Source organism: Haemaphysalis longicornis, unplaced genomic scaffold (assembly GCF_048455015.1).
Source record: "Haemaphysalis longicornis isolate Haplotype H1 unplaced genomic scaffold, Haemaphysalis longicornis Haplotype H1 scaffold_380, whole genome shotgun sequence".
NCBI lineage: Eukaryota > Metazoa > Arthropoda > Arachnida > Ixodida > Ixodidae > Haemaphysalis > Haemaphysalis longicornis.
The window spans coordinates 65440-87428 of record NW_027526358.1 but is presented as its reverse complement, the minus strand read 5'-3'; the positions used below and the strand labels follow the sequence as shown (position 1 = coordinate 87428).

General features: G+C 50.3%; 1 protein-coding gene across 1 annotated transcript in view; it reads right to left on the bottom strand.

Moving 5' to 3' along the window:
* Positions 1 to 21989, bottom strand: part of LOC144178030 (caspase-3-like) — a 107192-nt gene that overhangs the window by 48398 nt on the left and 36805 nt on the right. Inside the window, exon 5 of the mRNA XM_077705565.1 lies at positions 8282 to 8540. Within this exon, the coding sequence (XP_077561691.1) occupies positions 8282 to 8540 (259 nt within the window). The remainder of the gene's footprint in view (positions 1 to 8281; positions 8541 to 21989) is intronic.

Below are 21989 nucleotides of genomic sequence, written 5' to 3'. Positions count from 1 at the left end.
CCTCAAAGCACTTCCACTGCCAAACTGGAACGCCTAGGCATGTATAACACAGCTGAAGAGCTCATGGAAGCCCACTCTGTGATTCAACTTTCTCGCCTTTCTACCACCCCTGCAGGCAGATCCATCTTAGATTCGCTCGGGCTTCATGCACCGACCTTTACTGACGAGAGAGTACGCATTCCTCCTGACTTACACAATCTCCTACTCGTTCGGCCAATTCCCCTTAATATGCACCCGGAGCACAATGTTAAACGCCGGGAACATCGTGCATGCGTGCTCGCCCGTAAATACCCCATGGGCCCGACCACCGCATATGTGGACGCCGCTAGTTATCGCCACCACAATGCTTATGAAGTCACCGCACTGTTCGACCCTAAAGCACCCCCTTACCAATCACTAACTATCGTAACGCGCTCCCCTGCCACTGCGGAAGAGGCGGCCATTGCACTTGCGCTCACTCACCGGCCTACACCAACAATTGTTATTTGTGATTCGAAAATGGCCATTCGAAATTTTGCCCGTGGTAACATTTCCCCGCAGGCTCTCAAAATTCTTCTTCAAAATCCTCCCACCTCCCACGCGGAGCTGATTTGAACTCCAGCCCATGCGGGGCTGGAAGGTAATGAAGCGGCTAACCTTGCAGCTCGAGAGCTAACCGTCCGAGCTGGGCCAAGTCGCATCACTTCCCATGGAGCCCAATCAGCCCGTGACAGCCTGTTAACTTTCCAGGAAATTACCTGCCATTACCGCCTCTCTCGCCGGCGCTACCCTCCACCCCACTGGTCGCTTTCTATTGCAGAGGAACAATACTGGCGCCTTATACAAACAAATACCCTCCCTTGTCGCGCCAGACTACATGCAATTTATCCCTCAATATTTCCTTCTCCCCAATGCCCCGACTGCGGAGCCACCGAAGCAGTCTCTCATATCGTTTGGCAATGCCCCCACAATTCATTCCCTCTCATCTCTTCTGAAGAGCACTGGGAGGCGGCGTTACGCAGCTCGGACCCTCAAGTCCAGCAAGGACTTGCTGAACGAGCTGCTCAGGTCACCGGCACCCTCCAAGCGCTGGTCACCACTCGTCGTTAGCCCAACTAGTGCTCAAATAAAGTGTTTTCCCTCTCTCTCTCTCTGGTCCCCACGCATTTTAAATGGAGTCCACTCCGCTCATAACGGACCCGGCTAGAGCAGACTATTGGCTACAACAGACTAAATTTTAGGCGAAAATTGTTCCGACTGAATGCTTAGCGGACTTCCGCGGGGCCAGCACCCGATGTGCTTTTTCTTTGCTTAGTTTGGCAAGAAACTGTTATGTCTGGCAACATTGCTGGCAGCCGGATCGTTGGCACAGCCAACCCAAGCCAGTGCCAGTGGCTTTTTTTTTGTGCAACCAGCGGCATGAGCAGCAGGGTAGCTGATTTCACTGTCGGATAAATTAAGCGTAATTAACGCTGTTAAACATGGGGGAAAACAGGCCGACATCGCCAGAAGTACAGGCCTGTCTAAGCAGACGGTCCACTCTACCGTCAAGAACAAGGCCACTGCAGATAAACGCGACTCCGGTGAAATTGAAAATAGGGCTATCGAATACTCGAAGTATTGCACTCGGGGGCGAGTCTGCCCTCGTCAGTTTTTTTATGTAATAAAAAACTCGGGTCCAGTGAAGTTCGGCTTTTATTATTCCCACGCATGCATTGTTCCCGTTCCGTTCTGTGAAGAAGGTAAGAAATGCCTCAAGTAGGGGGTTGTTCCCCATCCATTGTGTGCAATCTGCCAGTAACCGTGCGCATTTCAACTGGTCTAACTTTCGATTTCACAGCTGTCCGTCATCAAATTATTTCATTACAGTTGTTTCAATGACCAGACTAAAATCACTAAAAATGTGGAAGCTGCCTTGAGGGAACGTCTGGCAGCGATCCGATTTGTTTGACGAATTGTTTCGGGAAAACCTGCCTCGTCGTGAGGGGATTTAAAAGAGCCTAGCTAATGCTGATGGCCACGACTGATGTCTTATAGCTGGTTAATAATTGGGCCTAGTTATATTCTTGCTTTATTTGCTCAGCTTATCATGCGTCTTTACAAGCTTGACCACATGCGCTAGGCCTTTTTCAAGTGCCGGTGCTAAGCTTTGGGAGCGGTGTTTACGCGATTCTTTGCCCTCGCACGAACACTGTGCAGAGGTGCTGCAGGCGTGCAGAAAGAACAAAGTGTATGTACTATGCATATGCAATATCAGTCAAAGTACCCACTTTAGGGCTCATATTCCTGCCACTCCCCCCCCTTCCCCCCCCCCCCCCCCCCCCCTGTTGGATACTGCATACTTCAGCTACAGCGGACGTTTTTTCCCGGATTCAGAGGGTCCGTTGTAACGGGCATAGACTGCACCAATGGGAGAGGCCTATTAGCGGAAGAACGAGAGAAGCGAGACCTGGGCCATCGCTGCCCTTAGCGGGGACCATCACTTTACTTACACGGGATAATCTACGATGATGATCATGACTGCGCATAGCCAGCGGGAGATTTAACATCCTCCCGCGCGCGCAACGTTCGTGTCTGCCTCTGTAGAAGCGCGCTACTGTACTTGCTGGCCAGAGGACAGCTTCTCCAGCTGGAACCACGACCGCGTATCCGCCAAATTACAATTCATAGCCCTCTAGTACGTGTCTTTCCGGATGATATACGCGCCGAGAGTCTCACAGCAAATCGGAAAGCTTGAGCGTAATGTGGGCTCTAGTCACTACGCGCTGATGTGTCGCTTTCACACTTCTTGAACATCTCCGCTCTGGTCACTACCAGCTCACTTTAACACTTCTTGAACATTTCCGTCCTCCGACGCAGCTTGAACAAGCGAATCTGGTTCTTTGCGGCATCACAACTCTGAAACTTGGCACTGAGGAACCGCTAACACCCGGCTGGGAGATTTTACCATCCTCCCAGGTCTGCGAGATAGTTCATGGTGAGTAAACAACAGGTCCAAAAACCTAATTATCGGTCCAGAAGGTCATTCCTTGTACAGCTGCCGGCAAACGCTGTCCCTTTTCATCTCCAGCGGTGCTTGCACCGTCTTGCCGCCTTGAGTATTGCAGCCTGGCCTCGAAAAGGCGAAGCGGGTGTCAACCAAACTCTGCGCCTAGCGTCCTCAAAGGTGTGATGTCTTGCAGCATTGCAGCCTTTGCCGGAAAGCTGTTGTCGGGTAACTGTGAATGTCTCGGTGGGACGGTAGCTCGTGTGCAGCTAGTCCAGCCGCGTCCTTATGACGGTCTTCCACCGACCTCGCATCGGCCTTTCGGTAGTTTCTGGTCTCGACGAGTTTCTTTTCGTGCTCGCTCTCAGCTCACTGTACAGTTCTGGTTGTTCTCGACCAGGTCTCGCTGTCTCCTGGCATAGCGCAGAAGCGGTGAGCAAGGGTTGCTCAGCTTTTCCAACATCAGTGAAATGCAACGACTCAGTTTGGCACTTGGGTACAACCGACCGCACTACTTCGTCGCTTAGAGCTGTTCGGCTTTCAATAACTTCTGCTAAGCATTCGCCTTTCGTTATGTCTGAACAGAAGACATGTTCGAACTCACACGGTGGAGGCAATGTCTTCTCTCGATCTGTATGGAGCAAAAAGCTCTTCTCCGTGTCGCACGTCGCATTGGACTGAACTGGATCTGGTTGCATCTCAGCCCTAGCACAGTTGTAGTCCAACGAACGTCCTGGTCTCACGCCATCAGAAGTCGACATTTCAGACAGCGTGGTAGATATGAACATAGACGTATCCGGCTTCTGCACGTTGCCAGTATCGGGAGCGTCAAGGTGGCTGTGGACCGTCGCGATCAACTTCGGCAAAACTACTCGCGAGGTCGACGTACGCGAGCCGACGTGAGAAGGGTCGTCTGGATAGGGTGATGTGCCCTTGCCGGTACATTTAATGCCGGGTGCCCGCAGGTCGCTCAAGGTCGACCGCAACCGACTAAGGGCCCCGCATATCCTTTCCTGATATTGCATTACGTCGTAAAAATCATGTTCGAAATCGTCTCCTTCGAGAAGCTCACCTATCGCCTCGTTCAGCTTGTTAAGTTCAGTGTCCTTCTGTTCCAGCTCATTTATAGCCAACTGCAAGTCCAACGCAGACGGTGAGGGAACTTGTCGGAGCTCAGTCGCTGCCTTTAGCAGCCTTGTAACAGCAGCGCGCAGAACCCTCCTCAACGAACACAGGGCGTCCAGGTCATCACCAGCTTGGTACTCGGGGGACGTACAGTTGCTCCCAAGCGTGGTACCCTGGACGTGACGGTGCGTATCTGCGTCCCGTTGGAGGTTCCGGTCGGTCGTAGGTGGGCGGACAGGGCCAGCCATGGCGACCTCCGGCTGAGGGCGGGGCAACGGCGGTCAACAGTAGTCAAATCACGGGGTTCTACGAACCTCAAGCCGGAGGGGACGTCGCAGGGTCTCCTTCGCCGCACGTGTTCATTCTCCCGGGCTTAACGGCACCAAAATGTTAGCGGAAGAACGAGAGAAGCGAGACCTGGGCCATGGCTGCCCTTAGCGGGGACCATCACTTTACTTACACGGGATAATCTACGATGATGATCATGACTGGCGCATAGCCAGCGGGAGATTTAACAAGGCCTTCATCCTGCAGAGGACCTAAATGGCTGGTGGTGGTGATGATGATGTTGAACACTTTTAATTTGCGATTTAAATGTTTCCCCCCTCACCACCACCGGATATGTGAGGGCTTAAAGGGGCCATGAAGAGGAAATGGACATTTGGTTTATTCGAAAGATTGTCTTGTTAGAAAACACTGACACCAACAACTTCTATCACTCAAATAGGATGTACAGTGAGGAAAATGGAGAGCAGGCACACGACACCTTGGCCACTTTTCCGCACTGAATTCATGACATATTATGGACAGCTTCTTGCGATTGGCTGAGGCTGACAAGATTCAACACAAATTAAAAAGGGATTGTAAGTTTGCAGAACGAGCTATTTGTGCTTGAATTTAGGGCACATTCTTTTTATATATTGGTAAGAATGGCGGGGTAAACAATGGGAAATACTAACGAACATGTAAAAATTGAAGCACCAGCGCATACTGCGCAAACTATGTCAACTATACCTGCACGGCCGTCCGGAGCGTTAGGCATGTCCCACTGTATACACAGGCCAGCTGGCATAAGCGACATTCTGTTACGTGACTCCGTTGGTCGAGCATACCCAATGTTTCATGGAACAATCACTATCAATTGTAAAAAGATAAGCCCGGTACACTTCCAGTCAGAAACAAACCAATTGTGGGCAGCGGTCTTGAGCAGTATTGTAGCGCCATCTAAGACGGATGGCAAACAGGGCAACAAAGAGACGTTTCCCGTTCACTGCATGACATCCCAAAACACACTTCAGAGGGAGAATTAAAATTTTGGCTTACATGTTTACTGTAAAAAGCCACGTATAACACGAACCCGCATATAATATGAGGTGTCATTTGAGGATAGCAAATACGAAAAAAGTTTTAATCTGCATAATGCCACGTGCGCAACTGTTGGATAACGGCCTTATAAAGTAGGACGGACAGGCTAATCTTCCGCGTGGCTCTGTGCCGTGTGATGCGGCACAGCAGACGAAAACGAAGGAGCGCGTTGGCTAGCGGCTCGTGCTAACGACTGCCCGGTGCTCTCTCTCTGTTTCCCCTCACAAGTTAGGCACCTCGCCTAATAAAAACTTTGCCCCTCTGTCTTCGTGAAGACAACTTCCCTGCGTCTCTGTTGGACAGGATGCAACAATATAATGCGAGGGAAGAAGGCACACAGAAAGCATTTATTTGTATTGCAGTTACCGTTCAGTCATCGTCCGCATAACTGGCGCTGTCTCCTATATCAAATTTGTTTTTATAGCGACATGGCAGAGAAACTAAAACTCAGCCCTAAAAAGTAAAATAAAAACACTCCTGTTTTGTGTTCCTCTGAACCGGTTCTAACCGCAATGGAATGACGCTCGGGAAACAAACCCAGAACAAAACTGATCCGAACTCGAAAATATTCCAGTTCCACACCCTGAACGTAGTCCATGTCGCAGCTGGCGCTTGAGACTATGACGCCGCTTTTGGTGGGGCTGCAGCCAATCAGCGTTTCCGGCGATGATGGAAGCCGCTGGTGCACGTTTCGGCGTTTCGGGCAGCCATTTCAGTGAGCGACACTCTGGCACAGCATATCTTTGTAGGGATGATTGTCGACTGTTGCCATTAATCACACGAGCTCAGCTGAGTCTGCAGATGTAGCATGCCGTTTACAAGATATGAATAACGCTGACCAGAACGGAGCGTCTTCTGCAGGCAGATACACAACCACACGCGCGACTGCGGCAATCTGCCTGCACGGTGCCCGAATCGGCATACACTGCGGCGGCTAAAATTCGGCGCCGCCCGTCAGGACAGGACTATTGCTAAAAATCTGTTACAAGTGCATGAAAGTGGATGACAGTGCGGTGACAAATTCCACTGGGGATCGTCGTTGGCGCAGCTTCGTAAAGAGGCGATTGAATAACTACAGCAATGCTAAGCCTTTTCTGTGTGACCCAGTCTGGGGGGACCTGTTCGCCACGACAGCGCCACAAGCAAGAAACGCTAGCAGGCCACTAGTCATTGGTGGAAATTTTCAATTGTCGTGAGTGCTTGGGTTGTGTCGTGAGTTGTGCTTGGGGCCCCCCTATGTGGTCTTCAAAAGTGTTTCCCCTATTCTAAAACTGACGTGTCGACGCAAGCAAGGCCGACACGAGAAGCCCGGCAGTGCAACTGGGGTCCCCCGCTCGGCGCAGCCAGTAGTGGGCGGAGCATGTGTTTTGGCTGGAGCCAATGGCTGCACGTATGTCGGAGCGACAAGGGCCTTGTCCTGTTTCTCCGAATGATCTTGTGCCTGGCCGGTGAACGTGTAGCTTTCACAGTGCTCTGGAGGCGCAAAGGAAGGGCGAAAGCTCCAGGCATTATTGCTGGCCCTTTTTAATGATTGATAACTCCGCTAATTGTTAACGCTCTTAGACCATTTTGATTGGTTGATTGTGAGATATACCCCGCCGACGCCACATGGGTGATGCGGCGCGTCGTACTGGAGGGCTCCGGATTAACTCTGACCACATGGGAATCTTTAACATGCGCCAAAATCTCGAACATACGGGTGTTTTTGCTTTTCGCCTCCATCAGAAAAGCGGCCGCTGCGGCCCGGAGTCGAACCTGCGTCCTTTTTAAACCATTTTTGCAGGAGGATGGTTCTTGGATAGTACTCCAGCAATCGCGCACGCAAAATCGCAATCTTTGGAACCCTGTTTAGGGCCCCTTTAACTCAACTTGTGTGCGGCAGCCATCTGCGTCAGTGGCATGGCTTCTGTGGCAATACAAAGCCCTTTTTTGCTGCCGAAACACTGGAATTCGTCACTGCGCTCAAGTGCTCTTCGAACCTGTGCACGAGTATTCAGATAGTGGTACATAGCTAGCACGGCCCAGTAGCTCTCGCTCTGAAGGCACCAGCCAGGACAGTTTTCCCCGAGATCCATACGCTTCCCACAGCTGGCCTTGTGGGGATCGCGACTTTCACGTGAACCCCTTTCTGGCTAGCTTCCCATCGTGGCCGGCGTTGCACAACGCGCCTTGCTTACGCGACGGGAGCCATACGGCAGGGCGCTAGCGACCGGAGGGTTTGTTGTCGCCCGGGTGGAGGCGTTGACCCTTTTCCCCTCTGCCTTACCCGAGAACCAGTTCTCCCTCCTATACTAGCACCACCAAATGGCGAGGTCTGGTGGGTTGTCGCATGACGAGAGGACGGCCTCTTGTCTTGGGGATGCGGTAGCGAACGGACGTTTCGGCGCGCCGGTCCAAACCTGGGGAACGCGCCACAATGGGACGCGTCCGGGCAAGCTGGGAGACTGCAACCGCGCTCGCACGCGCAGCGCTCCGCTGCTTCGGTATGCCATCGGTGAGTCGAACCATCTCGATCTCTAGCGTTGTTTAATGCCTCGCTCACAGTGTTACCGTTATGGCCTCCGATTAGTCTGTATGCAGTGTATTTGATTTGCACTTTGCAATAAACGCTGCCAGTGGTGTTTTGCCCTCTCCGCCTCCTGCCTTTGTCTGTCTCCGCAAACAACGGACCCATCCGCAGCCGGCGCTCGCAAGGCAAGTTTGCTGAGCGCGGATGGCTGCGGGATGGGAAATAACTAGTGTGTGAAAGGTAGAATCCCACAGCCTTCACATGATTTGCCATCAATACAAAGTGGTGGTGACAACAATGAGCAGCACACTACTTACCTCCACGGCATGCCTGGATGAAGAACAACTTGGGCTTCCCAAGCAGGGATGGACAGTTCTTGTTGTTGAACAGCTCGTAGATAGAATACAGAGGAATCGGCTCATCGTCGGACCCATAGATACATTGCTCAGGAAGCGGTTCATTGTCGGACCCACGCATGGTGACCGTGCCACCGTGCGACATCAGCACCACCACCAGGCAGTCCGCAGCTTTCTGCTGCTCCTCTTGTGCCGCCTTGGACAGCTCCTCCATCATTCCCTGCACAGGCAACAGCATTGTGCTTCACAGTGGGCTGAGCAGGGGCAGCTTTCCCCACTATCTTAGCACACATGAATACTGGTGCAGAACTCTTCGATGTTGGCAGTTGCAAAACTCCCCCTCAAGAAACAGCCCACACCTGGGCCCCCCAACTTTCATTCATGCGTTTGGTGGCGCCACCGTGGCCAACAAAACACACTATCCAAAAAATAAACTATTTAAACTGAAAATTTCACATCTTTAAAAGTGCATAATTTTATATTTTTTTACTTTCATAATTTATTCATTGCTTTCTGAACTTCGGGTCTTATGTCGCAATTGTTTCTGCGTTTTCGCAACTGCCTCTACCAATTGGCGCTTGTGTGGGCACTCAGGCACTACATAGGTCCGACCTGAAGCACTAAATTTGCAGTTGTCACTTGGCCTACAGCACACTGTATGCCAGAACTAATGCAGTAGCTGATCAAGTGGCCCTAATTGTCCTTTCAAGCTTGTGTAAAGCCGTCGAAACAAATTTTTACCTCATTTTTTGGCACCGGAAGACCACAGATAACGTGCAGCACATGACAATGCGCAAGTGACGACGCATCTCGCTGGCCACACGGTCGCATTTTATTTTACTACTCTTGCTTCGAATGCTTGTAAAACACTTGCATGGTTGAACACATTGTGCTCCCATGGCACAACAAATTTGCGTAAGCACCCAAATACCATTTTTTTTCCCAGGTCGTCGAATGGCTGAGCATGTTGTATAGTTTATTTCGTCACCAACAGATGGTGCCACTGTACAGAAAAATCCAAAAGAGTGGACCAACCGTAGGGCCCCTCTTTAATGTGTGGGGCCTATGCAGAGGCAACGCCTATCAAGTAACTCTGTATTGGTGTGCATTAAAAGAGTCATGGAGACAAAATACAAGTTTGGTTCACCTATAAGGCTGCTTTTCCCTATAATGCTGATACCAATTTTATTGCAGACTAAAGACAAATAACCGACATGATAAGAAAAACAGATGAAGCAGTGGCGACTCCCCAGCCATTTTCTGGTGACGTCTTTGTGACGTCCCAGAATCTTGTTGGTGCGACTGGTGGCCACCAAACCAGAGCCACCACCAAGAAGCCTGACCGGGCAATTGTAGTGGGGGCTCTAGTTTTGTTTGACCGTATCACGCGAATGCTTAACTCTTTTGTGGCCGCGGGAAAATTGACTGATTTTTAGGGGTCTAAGAAAACTTTTTTTTGCTAAAAAGTTGGTTAGGCACTAATTACAAAAAGGCAAAATTTAGATTATTTAACGGCCTTTTTTATTTAACGGATTATTTAACACTACTTTTTGAAATGTTTTTATATATCGTAGTTGCAAAAAAATATCGAAATCAAAATTTTTGTCAAGTTGTCGAAAACAAAATGATAGAAAAGGAGTTGTGTTATAACAAACCACCGGTAGTAGAAAAAAATTAAAATATGCATTTTCTAGGAAAACATTTCAAAAACATGCCCTAAAAAAGTTCGACTTGGGCGGAACAGTTTGTGAGATATAAAAAAATGTTAGCACGCGTGGTGCTCGTGCCATGCAGTGAAGCCCAACCTCCATTTCAAAATGTGCAATTTCGGGTGGTTCCCTGGAAGAAATCTGGCGGTTTGACATTATCAAAGGCACGAATTTGCCCCTACGTAAAGTAAAAACATATTGTCAAAGACTTACTTTTTATTTACGGCCAGCACAATATTTGGGACAAGCACGCGATGCGGAAAAACATGCATGCAGTTGAAAACGGAACTTCGTGGTTGATGCTTGTTGACATTCACGGTCAGCTATCTCTCAAACATAAAGCTGCGCTTTATTATCATCTTCTGACTCACTATTGTAGCCTTGCTTGCAGGAATGAGGTGCGATGCGCAAGAATCGTGCCCTGCAAACTTTGGCCGAGTAGCTGTTGCGCGATAAAAAATACCAGCACAACGAGCCTCCTCCATTGCAGCGCCACCTAACATGAAACAGTACAAAACTTATTGGAGACTCCGTCCAAATAGACAGTTCAACTAAGCAGCAACACTAGACCACCGGAGATACCCTCGTATGGAAACGAAACTGGCAGGCGAACAGCTGGCAGTGTTTATAAGGCCGGTTTGCAGTACTCTCCTCCTCGTAACAGATATCTGGCGACTGGGTGTTACGTTTCGACTTGCATCTGAAGTTCTTATCGCAGAAATCGGGTTAGGGTTGGGTGACATCAGAAGCGGCATGCTTTGTTCGTGGATCAGTCACGGACGCTCAAGGCACCATGGCAGGTAGGCTTGAAGTTGGGTAGCTGCGTAGTAGTGCTAACTATGAATTTTGCGATGCAGAAACGAAACCGAAACTGTGATAAGTAGAAATACAACACATCTTAGAACTACGTGTGCACAGGCAATAAAACTGCCTAAAATCATAAAGTAGCTTTGCAAACAGGCACTGCTTGACATTTTCAGCCGATTTCAGGGATTATTACTGTCAGAGTGCAAACCTGACGATTGAAAATCGTTTGGTGATTCACCATTTGTGCCCTGATAACAAAAACCAAACGCTGATGCAGAGTAATTACGAGTGGCACGCATTCTCCTTTGGCAGCAGTGACGCGTAATGACCACGCCACTTTTCCACACCCAGGTGATTCAAATGGGTGCCAAAAATCACGTTTTTGTTGCAAAAATGAAAACAAAACTGATTCTAAAAAGGGCACTTCTGATCTAACTCCAACCAGCTTATTTCGCTTGTTCCAGCAACGCCTGGAACGCTATGAAAAGGCACTCCCAAAGTACAGTAATCCCTCGTTATAACGAAGTCAGCGGGACGGCGAAAAACTTCGTTATAAGCGGTATTTCGATACAAGCGACCACTCGAGAAAAACTGAGGTAGTTAAAATTTGATTGTGCCACAACTAGGAGGAATCAAAACACAATGTATTCAGTGAAGAAAAACCTCATTCAGGTGCAAAAAAGGCACTGAGCTTTGGCTGTTTCATGTTCTTGCAGGGCGCGAGCAACCCCTTCTCAAATTTGACCAGCACTGACTAGCGTCCGAATCCCTCGCAGACCGCACAGCGAATGAGGAGAGAAGGCAGTGGCCACTTTTTAGGGGGGAGGGGGGGAGGTTGGTGCGGGTGTCATGAAACGCTACGAGAGTTTTGCGCCAGAGAGCGGCGCAAATTCCGTGGCTCGAGGTTGTTTTTGTTGAGCTCAAAAAACGACGATTAACCGCTCTTTGTGGGTACACAGCGCAATCATGAAAAGTGACCAGTTTTGCACTAGGGGCTTTGCATGATCAATGGGCAATTTTTTCCGAAAGTGTGCAGCCGTGAAATTTGCAAAACAAGAATTTTTCGGCGCCCCATTGTCGACGACACCCCTTATTCTACGGTTCGAGTGTCCGTATTCGCGCACCGTCGCGTCCGCACCATTGACCAATGTGTAGGAACAAAATTCAATGACCCTACCACGCATTTCGACAGTTTGCCTAAGTCGGATGGCGCGAATCGAGCCTGACCAACGATGATGACAGTTTGCCTAAGTCGGATGGCGCGAATCGAGCCTGACCAACGATGATGATGGTTGGATGTTTATGGCGCAAGGCCAACTGGGGCAAAGAGCGCCAAAACAACAGTCATATATGAGGGGTGAAACCTTAAACACTAAGTAAAGTCAGTAAAAACAAAAGTGAAATCACAAAACGACAATGAGCATGGCTGGTGTATAGGGCCAGATTTCATGATGCGTGATAGGAAATGAGGTTTAAAAACTTGACCTCTGACAAATACTCAAACACACGTTTCACAGAAACAATGGCATCGTCACCTAGAAAAAACAATGGATGTAGGGGAATATGTTGTCTGTAGAGTTCTCTGAAGTGTTTGTGTCTTGTTGTGTGAAGTGCCTTGCATGTTATTAGTATGTGCACTACGGATAGGGCCTCTCCGCACCTGCTGCACTGGGGTCTAGAAGATCCCGTCAGCAGATACGAGTGCATCGCATGGGTTTGCCCTATCCGCAGCCTACCCAAGGCGACTTCCGTGTGTCTGTTGCGCGAGTCAGCTGTGTACTGTCCCAAGTGTGGCTTTATTACATGTAGTTTGTTGTCTGTCTGTTCGTCCCAGTGTGTTTGCCATGTTCTGCGCAGGTGTTGTCTTATGTGTGGCTTGAGGTCTGTGTAGGGTACGGTTGTTATGTCTACAGTGTTCCTGAGTGCAGCAGCAGCAGCCCTCGCATCTGCCAACTCATTCCCAGCGATCCCAGCGTGTCCTGGAACCCAGCAGAGGAGCAGCTGATGCTTCTTTGCATACACAGACACAATAGTGTTGTATACAAGATTAACTATGTGGTTTTTGGAGGGCTTGTGCGATGCCAGTGCGCGAACAACACTCAAAGAATCTGTATAGATGATGGAATTGGAAATCTGGTTCTCAAGAATGTGTCGTACAACAAGCAAAATTCCATACGCTTCTGCTGAAAAAATTGTTGTGTGCACGCTCATGGTTCTGGCTGCATTGAAATTTGGACCATGAGCAGCGCACGACACCATAGTGGAGGTTTTAGAAGCGTCACTATAAAATTCTGCACATGTGTATTTAAACTGCAAAGACAGAAAGTGCTGCAGTATTGCAGCTCGTGGTACACGATTTTTGTCAAGTCTCATAAAAGAAAGGTCGCACGACACAGGGCGAACTTGCCAAGGCGGTAAACTGTTAGAAAAGGATGACCTGTACACGTCTAAAAACGACGCACTGAGATCCGAGGCTCGCCTTTCACTCTAAGTGAAAAGGGCAGAGGAACGGATGGGCGATTTACAAAAAGAACAGATGTGGATGTGTCGTTAAAGACAGGATAAAAAGGATGGTTATTCAGCGACGAAATTTTAAAAGCATAAAGTAAGTCCATGTACGTCCGTTGGTTCTCAAGGCTCCACTTATTACATTCGACATACAGACTCTCGACAGGGCTAGTGCGAAAAGCACCCGACGCAAGCCACAGCCCCAAGTGTAGCACTGGGTCAAGCATTCGCAACGCTGTTTTAGTTGCTGACCCATATACCACATTGCCATAGTCTAAACGAGACCCAACCAAAGCAGTATAGAGCCGTAGTAGGAGTTCTTTGTCGGAACCATACGATTGGTGGGAGAGAACCTTAAGTATATTCATTGTTTTGAGACATTTATTTTTAAGTTCCTTAATGTGGGGACTGAATGTGAGTTTGTGGTCAAACACAACACCTAAGAACTTGTGCTCCTTGTTCACAGGAAGCGACACTCCATTAAGATGAATGTCTGGGTCCGGATGGACCCCGTGCTTCCTGGAGAACACAACGCAGGAGCTTTTTACAGGATTCAATTTAAAACCATTCTTGTCTGCCCAGCCGGCAAGTTTCTTTACACCAAGCTGGACTTGACGTTCGCAGATAGACATATTGCACGATTTATAGGATATCTGGATGTCATCTACATACATGGAATAAGAGATTGTAGGTGGCAGTGCCTTACCAAGAGAGTTCATTTTTACTATGAAGAGAGTGCAGCTCAACACACCACCTTGTGGCACGCCATTTTCTTGCACGTGAACCTTTTAGAGTGCACCACCGACTCTTACTCGGAACGTTCTGTCTGACGAGTAACTAACAAGAGCGTTCAACATGTTACCCGAAACACCGAATGACTTGAGGTCACTAAGGATCCCATAACGCCAAGCGGTGTCGTATGCCTTTTCAAGGTCGAAAAAGACAGTTAAACAATACTGCTTATGCGCGACGGCATCCTTGATGTACGAGTCAAGAGCTACCAGTTGATCGTTCGTCGATCGCCCCACCCTGAAGCCTGCCTGGCTGCTCTCGAGAAGACCGTTGTACTCGAGGAAGTACACGAGCCTGCGATTTACCATCTTCTCGAAGAGCTTGCACAGGCAGCTCGTCAGGGCAATAGGACGGTAACTTGAGGGGGACGACGAGTCCTTTCCCTCCTTCAGGAAAGCTACAACTATAGCCTCCTTCCAAGAGTTTGGAATGTGCCCCGAAAGCCATATCTTGTTATAGAGGTGTAAGAGTGTTAGAAGAGTGTCTGCGTGCAGGTGTCGTATCATTGTGTATGTGATGTTGTGTGGGCCTGGAGCTGAGGGTTTACACGTGCTCAAAGCAGCCCTCAGCTCATGCAGTGAAAACTCTGAGTTATAAGAAGATGTTGACCTATTGTTATCTAGTATAGGCTTCTTTTCGGCCGTTTGTTTGTGTTTCATGAAAGTGTTTGTGTAGTGTGCTGAACTGGACACGTGTTGGAAGTGTTGTGCGAGGGTGTCAGCCTGGTCTTCGAGTGCGTCCCCTGTTGTGCTGACCAGAGGCAGGCTGTGTGTTTGTTGACCCTTGAGTTTGCGTAGTCTTGTCCATACTTTCCGTGTGTCTGTGTAGGAGTTTATTGATGTTATGAATGTGCGCCAACTCTCTCGTTTTGCCTCACGACGCACACGTTTTCCTAATGCCTTGGCCCGTTTGAACAAGAGGAGGTTTCCCGACGTGGGGTACCGACGAAGGATACCCCACGCCTTGTTCTGGGCCTCTCGCGCCCGCCTACAGTCCTCATTTCACCACGGCCTCCGCTGGTTGCGCGGGGCACCAGAGGCGTGGGGAATGGACTTTTCGGCGGCGTCGAGGATGTGCACCGTGAGGAGTTGTGCGGCTTCTTCTACATGTAGGTGTCTTATAGTTGTGTAGTGTAGTTTCGATGTCTCTGTAAATGTGTTCCAGTTAGCTCGAGCTTCATTGAACCTATTATGGGAAGATGAACTGCTTGGGCCTTTACGTATACAGTCTACGCTCGTTACAGCGGATCCGGCAACAACGGACTTTCGGTTACAACAGACCATTTCTGTTGGTTTGTCTGGTACCCATGCATTTTAAATGGAGTCCACTCCGCTCACAACGGACCCGGCTAGAGCAGACTATCGGCTACAACAGACTAAATTTTAGGCGAAAATTGTTTCGACTGAACGTTTATAGCGGACTTCCGCGCGGCCGGCGCCCGGTGTGCTTTTTCGTTTATTTTGGCAAGAAAACTATTATGTCTGGCAACATTGCTGGCAGCCGGGTCGTTGGCGCAGCCAAGCCAAGCCAGTGGCTTTTTTTTTTGTGCGACCAGCGGCATGAGCGGCAGGGTAGCTGATTTCACTGTCGGATAAATTAAGCGTAATTAACGCTGTTGAACACGAGGAAAAACAGGCTGACATCGCCAGAAGTACAGGCCTTTCTAAGCACAGTGTCCACTGTACCATCAAGAACAAGGCCGCTGCCGATAAACGCTACTCCGGTGAGATTGAAAACAGGGCAATCGAACACTCGAAGTGGTGCACTCGGAGGCGAGCCTGCCCTCGTCAGTTTTTTTATGTAATAAAAAACTCGGGTTCAGTGAAGTTCGGCTTTTATTATTCCCACGCATGCATCGTTCCCGTTCCGTTCGGTGAAAAAGGTAAGAAATGCCTCAAGTAGGGGTTGTTCCCCATCCATTGTGTGCAATCTGCCGGTAACCGTGCGCAGTCCAACTGGTTTAACTTTCGATTTTACAGCTGACCGTCATCAGATTATTTCATTACATCTGTTTCAATGACCCGAATAAAATCGCTAAAAATGTGGAATCTGCCTTGAGGGAAGGTCAGGCAGCGATCCGATTTGTTTGACGAACGGTTTCGGGAAAACCTGCCTCGTCGTGAGGGGATTTAAAAGAGCCTAGCTAATGCTGATGGGCACGACTGATGTTTTATAGCTGGTTTATAATTGCGCCTAGTTATATTCTTGCGTTATTTGCTCAGCTTACCTTGCGTCTTTACACGCTTGACCACATGCGCTAGGCCTTTTTGAAGTGCCGGTGCTAAGTTTTGGAAACGGTGTTTACGCGATTCTTTGCCCTCGCGCGAACACTGTGCAGAGGTGCTGCAGGCGTGTAGAAAGAACAAAGTGTATATACTATGCATGCAATATCGGTCAAAGTACTCACTGTAGAGCTCATAGCCCCCCCCCCCCCCCGTCGGATACTGCATACTTCGGCTACAGCGGACGTTTTTTTCCGGATTCAGAGGGTCCGTTGTAACGGGCGTAGACTGTATATGTAAGTGAGGTGGGGAAGTGGTCACTGCCATATGGGTCAGTTCCCACACCCCACTCGAGAAGAGGAAAGAGAACTGCGGAGCCAATAGCCAAGTCAAGACATGAGTATGTGTTGTGTCCTATGTTATGATATGTAGGCTGTTTATTGTTGAAAAGGCATGCTCCAGAGGATGTAAAAAACCTCTCTATCAGGCGACCCCAGGCATCCGTACGAGAAGAGCCCCAAAGAGAATTGTGAGCATTAAGGTCGCCTGTTAGAATGTATGGTTCGGGCAGCTGGTCAACCAGCGCCTCGAAGTCAGAGCTCGAAAGTGCAAGATCAGGAGGAATATATATGGAGCATACCGTTATCAACCTATTAAAAATTATTGTGCGTATTGCTACAGCCTCAAGGACAGTGTTCAGAGTGACAGGGTGGCAGGCTAAGGATTTCCGGGCAATTATGGCCACACCGCCAGAAGAGTGTGTGCAGCCATCCCTGTCCTTTCTGAAGACCATGTAACTATTCAAGAAATTTGTGTGCTTGGAATTCAAATGTGTTTCCTGAACACACATTACACTTGGCTGATTAGCATGCAGTATTTCGTATACATCGTCAAGATTTTTAAAAAGGCCTCTACAGTTCCATTTATTATGTTTTCTCTTCCCATTATTTAGTGTGAGAGCTACTGGAGTGTGTGTGCTTATGTGTCGTCTTTCGGGGCTGTGACTCTCGCCTTTTTTGGCTTGTCGGGAGGCTTTGGCGTCGGGACGCGTTCCTTGCGGTGCACCGCCGGCAAGAACGCCCCGACATCCATCTCGTCGTCGGATGTCCGAGGGGTGCCCGACGGACCGGGCCCCCCGGACTTGGCCCCCCCTCGGGAGCCGTTCGTTTGAGCCGCCACCGCCGAGGGCGTCCGGGGCGCCAGAGGTGGCACGGGCGGTGCGGGGCCCGTGGTGCCCATCACCTCGGTAAGATGTTGCCACCACAACCGCTGCTGCCTCAGCAAGCTACGTGGTGGCGGGTTGGGCTGCCAGAGGCAACCCAGGGGGGGGCGGAGGAGGGACCAGGTCAGACTCGCTGAACTGGGTCCCTGTGGAAACCAGACGCCGCTCCGCCCCCTGGCGAGCTGCGTCGGCGTACCTCCCCAGAGGGAAAGAGGCGACCCTATTCCGCGGCTCTGGGTATGTGATGTTCTCTGTCACTTTCACGTTGATTATTTTCTTTTCAAGATGAAATTTCTCACACTTCCTCGAGTAGGCCGCATGTGGGCCCCTGCAGTTTGCGCAAGTGAGGTTATCAGAATTGCAATTGTCGGTGGGGTGGTCCTGCGCTGCACATTTCGCACAGGTTGTTTTGCCGCGGCAAGAGGTTGTGCTGTGCCCGAACCGCTGGCACTTAAAGCAGCGGCGCGGGTTCGGTATGTACGGGCGAATAGAGCATCGGATGTAGCCTGCATTTATGTATTGCGGAAGTGTCGATCGGTCGAAGGTCAGGATAATGTGCTTGGTGGGGATTATGTTATCATCCCTGCGCATCGTGATGCGGCGCACAGCTGTGACGCCCTGGTCCTTTAACCCTTCAAGAAGGTCGGAATCTGTTTCTGTAAGGAGATCCGACTCTGAAATCACACCCTGGGAGCTGTTCAGGCTCCGGTGGGGCGTGATCCTGATGTCCAGATCATGGATGCGAGTTTGGGCAAGAAGTGTGCAGGATTGTTTTTCAGTGTTGAGTTCGACAAGGATTTCTCCTGTCCTGAGCTTTTTGGCTTCATACTTTTCACCTAATGTGCTTTGCAGAAATTTCGAGACAAGGAATACCGACAGTGAAGCGACGGGTCTCGTTGGGTCAGCTGATTCGATCACAAGAAAACGAGAATAGTTATTCCCGTTTGTTGAAGAGACAGTTGCTGACAGAGGTGGGAATGAAACTTCGGTGCGGCCCCTTTTCGGGGGCCGATCACGTCTGGGGGGGGGGGGGGGGTTTAGAAAAAGCCATATATCATAGTATAGAAGCAGGGGACGGGGGTACTTTCTTCTTTGACTTTACCCTGATGGTCAAAGAGGTCCCGGAGCTCCCTGCCTGGTGAACAGACAGGGAGCCCATCCGCCGGAGATTGACCTGGGCTCCGACGGCCACCGTTCGTGGTTTCTAACCCTCCACCTAAAACACATCGCCACGGTTGGATCCAGCTTATGTTTGGGGGCTCGGGGTCCGCGGTATCGCCAGTACCGTCACCAAGATTGCTCGAGGTGCCCCGTGCGGGGTCGAGCCTGACCAGCTCCAAAAAAAAAACACCGTTGAACAGCTGCTAGTGTTGACACGCCATGTTGACAACCTGACTCGCCGCGGGGTTGCCGGTGCTCGGCGATGCCTCCGCTCGCCACTTCGCTCTAAGCGGGTCGATCTCTTCCTGCGCTTCGAGTAATACGACCTAAAATGCATGCGTTTGGGTTGGGACCAGAAGAAACTTCGAATAAAGCGATATTTCGAGTAAAGCGATTTCGTTATAAAGAGGGACTACTGTATGTTCAAATTGAACGATTTTGAATAGGTGCGGTCACGAAAGAGTGCAGGGGGCAGACTGGCCTTAGAGCTTTTTTTTTTTTATTTGTCTGGCGTCCGCACACCACCGTTTCTTGGCCAATCCCCCACGCGGGTACGTGCCATAGAAGAGGAACAACAACAACAACTCCGGTTGTGCTTGCACTTGACTCAGACGTGCAAACCTAAATAAAGACCTTTAGATACCACTTCAATCTCGTCTCACTCGCGTATATACGCATGCAATTAGGAAAAGTACACCCATCTCCCCGAAGGGAACCATGAGTAGGATATATGAGCATTACGGGGTTCACTACATTTCCACCAAATTTGGCTAACCAACATAACAGAAACGCAAACGGAACCCCCATGATGCTCCGCATCCTACTCATGGTTCCCTTCGGGGAGATGGGTGTTTTTTTTTTTTTAGATAATGAATTATTGCTATTATTTTGGTCACAATTCCAAAATAAAAACTCCATACAGAATGGCAATAACCCCGCGGCTAGGCAGAAAAATGACTAAAGAATACAGCAGTAGAAGAACTTTCTATTTAGTTATTTTTGGTCATTTTACAACCCACTAAGCTTTACTCCTCCTGCACTCTACCAGAAATGGCTCACAGGTGGTGTCAATTGAACACAATAATAATTTTCCAAAGCCTCCATTTGAAAAATTTGTTCCCAAGATTGTATTCTCCAGGCATTTAGGTATCAGAGGCAAAAAAATTACAGTTGTACCTGCTCTGGGCGCAGAGATATCCGGGGGTGAAATGCTAGCTTAGCGTTGCAAGAAAAGTGCCGTTTTGCCATCGAATTCTGCGCAAACTGAGCTGCAGAGTGCACTTTCAAATGCTATTTCCAATAAAATGTGGTGCCTTTTGATGAGGATATTTGCAGACTGATAGAAAAGTGGCCGTGGATGCCGAAAATGCCATTTTTCAGAAAATGTTTTGAGTGTTTTTCAACCCCAAAGAATCATTTGCCCCATTAATGTGCAGTTAAGGCACTGACCACTATGTTTTTAGTGATGGCCAATACTAATACATCACTCATGCCCCTATTGCATCACTGGAGCGAGAAATTCGAAAATTTTTGAGCATTTCTTGCATTTCTTGGGTTAAAAAATGTCTTTTGTGGGTGTAATGAAGTTGAAGGACCAGGGCGTGCGGAGGTTGCTGGCGCGTGGACAGGGCTGCACACACACCGTGGCACATGCGGGTGTTCCACGGGATGGCGTTGTCTGCCGTCCTTTATGCTCTGCCTTTAGTGCAACTCGAGCTGCGCCGGTGGGAGGAGCTGGAGGTGGATCAGTGCAGGGCTATCCACCTCTACTCGGGCCTTCCGAGCAACTCCCCGGTGGCGGCGACGTACACAGAGGCAGGCTTCTGGCCTATCCAGATGCGGGCCCTGCAGGTGGGGCTCCACCACATCCACCGCCTGCAGGGCACACCGGACGGCGCGGCACTCCTCGAGCGCTACCGCAGCCGGCCCAACTCTCGGATGGGCATGCCGCTCGGTACGTACGAGAGCCACATCGTGTTGCCGCAGCAGCCCCGCCTGGAGCCACCACCCCCAGAAACGGGGCAGGCTCTACACATCGTCACCACATTGCCGGGGGTCCGTAGTAAGAGGTCGACTCCACCCCAGGCCGTCCACCAAGAGGTGGCTGCCCTGCTGCAGGACGACGCAGCCGGACATCTGCACGTGTACACGGATGGATCTGTGCAACAGTCGATGGGCAGAGCCGGAGCTGCCTGCACGGCCCTAGAACTCGGCACCAGCCAGGTGTGCAGCCTGCCCTTCCCTGCCTCATCCACCCACGCAGAGCTGGCTAGACTCCACTTGGCCACGGATCTTCTTCTCAAACAGGGCACCCAGGCCCGGGGGGCCATCATCCTGACTGACTCACGGTCTGCCCTCCTCTGTCTGTGTGCTACCGACCAGCCAGCCAGCTCTAGCGGCTACGTTGAGCGGTCGCTGGCGGCCAAGCTTCATGCGGTGGAAGCGCAGGGGTGTCCACTGCGACTTCACTGGCTGCCATCACACGTGAACATCACGGGCAACGAGATTGCAGATGCCTTGGCCAAAGGTGCTGCTCGCCAGGCAGGGGTCCCAGCCTCCCGGGACGTGGTGTCATTTGACGCTGCAAGGACTATCCTGGCACGAGTGGTGGAGGCCATGCATCCAGATGCCCGAGTAGTCAGTGGCCAGGCCCCACGGCTCTTGCCCGGACACATTAGCAGAGATGCCCGGTCGCTCCTGCTTCGCCTGCGGCTCAATTGCTGCAACGTGGGAGCGCACTTGCACCACCAAGGCCGCCGAGCGTCCCCCACCTGCGCCGACTGCCCAGAGCCCGAGACGCTAGAGCAATTACTGTGCTCTTGCCGCCAGCACGACACAACGAGGGCAGAACTCCGGGCCGCACTCCAGCGGACTTGGTGCCCCAAACCACAACCTAGAAGACTACCTGTTCCCCCACGGGACCGAATGCCATTCGACCGGAGTCTTCCAGCACCTACTCAACTTCCTGGTTACAACACGACTAGCACTGCATTTGTAGCCATCGAGTCATGGACGAAACGAACGCGATATAGACTATCCCCCCTTCTCCTACCGCTCTTCTCTTCCCCCTTCTCTCTTCCTATCCTTTGAGGCCCCAATCCCCTTCCCTGGACTGGGTTGTATGAAGGTGAACTCCCCGTTGAGTTCAACAATATCCGCCCAGGCCTTTTCTCTTCCCTCCTTTGTTAATAAATCACCACCCCCCCTGACCGTGCAGCAAAAAGTGTGAGCTCGTGGGTTTATTTGGG